General features: G+C 49.9%; 1 protein-coding gene across 1 annotated transcript in view; it reads right to left on the bottom strand.

The window, feature by feature from the left end:
- Park7 (Parkinsonism associated deglycase) overlaps positions 1-1182 on the bottom strand; it is a 15978-nt gene that overhangs the window by 13107 nt on the left and 1689 nt on the right. The window contains exon 2 of the mRNA XM_005353673.2: positions 1064-1169. Within this exon, the coding sequence (XP_005353730.1) occupies positions 1064-1153 (90 nt within the window). The 5' untranslated portion in view covers positions 1154-1169. The remainder of the gene's footprint in view (positions 1-1063; positions 1170-1182) is intronic.

Genomic DNA, 1182 nt, shown 5'->3' with positions numbered 1-1182 from the left:
ACAGTGTGTGCAGAGCTGAGTGTAAACACACACCCGGGGCTGAGCGCTGCTCACAGTGTGTGCAGACCTGAGTGTAAACACACAGCTGGGGCTGAGCTCTGCTCACACAGTGGTGCGGGGCTGAGTGTAAACACACACCCAGGGCTGAGCTCTGCTAACACAGTAAATCAGCACAGCCGAGTGTCTGCACTTGGCTCTTGTGAGAAGAGGCAGAGTCAGCACTGTTGTCAGGTTTGTGAGCCTGGCAAACATGAGGACCGCCCTTTACCATGTTACAGAAGTGACACGCTGCATGCAAACACAGGAAGGAAGCACACGCTAACGCATGAGCCAGCACACTTCGGCCTGAGAACAGTCATGTCTGGGGAAGGAGGAGAGGGCACGGGACCGAGGAAACTTACAAAGGGGACTCAGAAAAACCCCAAATTTCAAAGCATTTGCTTTAAAACAAACAGACAAACACACAAAAAGTGTCCAGGCCAGGGTGCTGGCACATGGCAGCCAGCACAACTACGCAGGTGGCTGCAGCAGGACAGCCTGAGCCCAGGGGTGCAGGGCTAGCTGGGACATAAACACACACCTGTCTCTTCAAATAAATTAATCAGCAAATTTTAAAAAGGGTCTGAAAGAAATAAGACAAAGTGCTACAAGTTTTTAAAGTCAGCAGTGAGCCAGACATTTGGGAAGCTGAGGCAGGAGAACTGCCAAGAATTCAAAGCCATCCTGAGTTACGTGGTAAGTTCCAGGCCAGCCTGGTCGAGAGGGTGAGCCTTTAGCTCAAAAACCAAAAAAAAAAGTGAGCAGAGAACAAACTAACGTTTTACTATGTAATCACTGTAGCTTTGTACTTGAAATAGTTCATAAAGTAAGGCTGGCAAAAGAGGCACTGGCCTCCAAGCCCAAGGAGACCTTAGCTTCATCTCCTGGACCCATGGTGGACAGAGAGAGCCAACTCATACAAGTCACCCTCAGTCCTCCACATCTGCACCCCAGGACCCCAGGATGCAGGCTCGAGCACAGTAAACAAGTAAAAATGACAGGCTAGAGCATAAGGGAGACTCACCCCAGCTCGGCGCATGACATCCACGGGAATCACTGTCTCCATCTCCTCCGCGCCTTTGGCCAGGATGACCAGAGCTCTTTTGGAAGCCATTTCTAATTCTTAAAGACTTAAAAAAGAAA

This window comes from Microtus ochrogaster, chromosome 10 (assembly GCF_000317375.1).
Source record: "Microtus ochrogaster isolate Prairie Vole_2 chromosome 10, MicOch1.0, whole genome shotgun sequence".
In the NCBI taxonomy this organism is placed as follows: Eukaryota; Metazoa; Chordata; class Mammalia; order Rodentia; family Cricetidae; genus Microtus; species Microtus ochrogaster.
This window is presented reverse-complemented; position numbering and strand designations above follow the sequence as displayed.